We start from the raw sequence: 1,732 nt of genomic DNA on the forward strand, positions 1-1,732 counted from the left end.
CACCCACTTGCGCAAACCTAGGTTTCCGCGTGGCTATGAGCCCGACTTTAAGATGGAGGGCACGTACGTGATGGCCGAGTCCTCCGCCGCCTATTTCGAAGCCTACCGCCACGTACTTCTGGCACTCAAGAACATCATCGACGACGCGCTTCCGTTTCAGCGCTATCTGCTCCGCCTCTCCAACGAGATCAGGCCTCCGTCCTACTTCGACCAGGGTACCAGAGATTATTTATTATTGGCGTGGTGTGATCTCGACGCTAAAGTAATGGTGGGAGAGCAGAGAGTACGCTCGACTTTTCACTCCTCAAGCGAGGCTACGTCGAGCCCCCGCCTCCGAAGCAGCTCCCGGCCGGCCGGCGGCAGGATCGGGGCGACCCGCTCCCGGCCCGTAACCCGGCCAACAGCTGGCCGGTGCTGCAGCCCTGGCCGACCTTCGATTCTGGGCTGAACGAAAGCCAGCTCCAGGCCGTGCGACAGGCGCTGACCAACGAGCTGGCCCTGATCCAAGGGCCGCCCGGCACCGGCAAGGTACTCACCGTATCCGTGGCTTTTGTGTGCATATGCGCTGACGAGTCCTACTACTTTGATGGCCCGGGCCATCCACAAGACCTTTGTGGGTCTCAAGATCGCGCGCTTGCTGCTGCAAACCAGGCAGCGCACGGCACCGCCAATCCTGTGCGTTTGCTACACCAATCATGCTCTCGATCAGGTCAGTACTCTGTGGTTTGGCCGCTGCGGCCAGATAGAGCGAGGGAGCTAATCACTTGCCTTGCGCCCAGCAGTTCTTGGAGGGAATCTACAAGTTCGAGAAGAACGTCGTGCGCATCGGTGGCCGGTCGTCAAGCACGATTCTTGGAGAGCGCAACATCATGAAGCTGCAGCTGCCTTATGGTCATCGGCTGCTGGGTGCCCGGTGGAATATCAAGCGATCGTGCGTTGACCCCTCACCGCGGCTCGTCCTGCCAGTAACCCTAAGCGTTTCCTCACCGTCATGGTATACAGGCAAGACGAAGTGTCGCATGCTATCGTCCAGTGTTTGGAAAACCTGCGCAAGGAGAGGCTTTCCTTGAGCGACCTGAAGAAGGTGGCCTTCCCGCACCACCTCCGCTCCCTGTGCGAGGGCCGAGAGGAGGCTGACGAGGCCTCGTCGGCAATGCTGCTCGACCGCTGGCTGGAGCTGCCCAAGAAGAAGCGACGACAAAAAGGGAAGGGGAAGGCGAAGGTGAACGGGGCGGCGACGGCCCAGACTAATCGCTTCCAGCGACTGGCGGACCTGCAAGAAGACGTGGCGACGACGAAGAATGACAAGGGAAAGGAAAAGCTGGGCGACGAAAGTGAAGACGAAGACGAAGGTGAAGAAGAAGAAGGAGAAGAAGACTTCGTCGACGAGCAGCTACAGGAGGGCGCGGTGAGTATCGTCAACGTGCCTGGCGGCAATGAAGAAGAGGAAGAGGATGACGAAGCAGAAGAGGAGGGAGATGAAGAAGAGATCAGACAGATCGAAGAGGAGAGAGCCCTGCTCGAAGCCGGGGAGGCCGGCGGAAAGAAGGAGCCACAGGTGCAGGTGGTCAACTTCGCCGATCTCACCGAGGACGAGAAGATGCCGTCGCCGGCGCTGCTCGAGACGCTCGACTTGTGGAGCCTCCGCTACGAGGACCGCGCCCGGCTCCACTTCTTCTGGCTGCGGCTGTACAAAACCGAACTCAAGGAGGAGCTCATTGAGCTATGCCGC

At 59.7% G+C, this 1,732-nt stretch overlaps 1 protein-coding gene across 1 annotated transcript in view; it reads left to right on the top strand.

Moving 5' to 3' along the window:
* Window positions 1-52: 52 nt before the first annotated feature.
* ACA1_299380 (zinc finger, NFX1-type containing 1, putative) overlaps window positions 53-1,732 on the top strand; it is a gene marked incomplete at both ends in the record, with an annotated part of 3,377 nt that continues 1,697 nt past the window's right edge. Inside the window, 5 exons of the mRNA XM_004336931.1 lie at window positions 53-215; window positions 281-528; window positions 608-709; window positions 747-931; window positions 1,003-1,689. Of these exons, the coding sequence (XP_004336979.1) occupies window positions 53-215; window positions 281-528; window positions 608-709; window positions 747-931; window positions 1,003-1,689 (1,385 nt within the window). The remainder of the gene's footprint in view (window positions 216-280; window positions 529-607; window positions 710-746; window positions 932-1,002; window positions 1,690-1,732) is intronic.

Source organism: Acanthamoeba castellanii (assembly GCF_000313135.1).
Source record: "Acanthamoeba castellanii str. Neff unplaced genomic scaffold scf7180000083027, whole genome shotgun sequence".
Lineage (NCBI taxonomy): Eukaryota > Discosea > Longamoebia > Acanthamoebidae > Acanthamoeba > Acanthamoeba castellanii.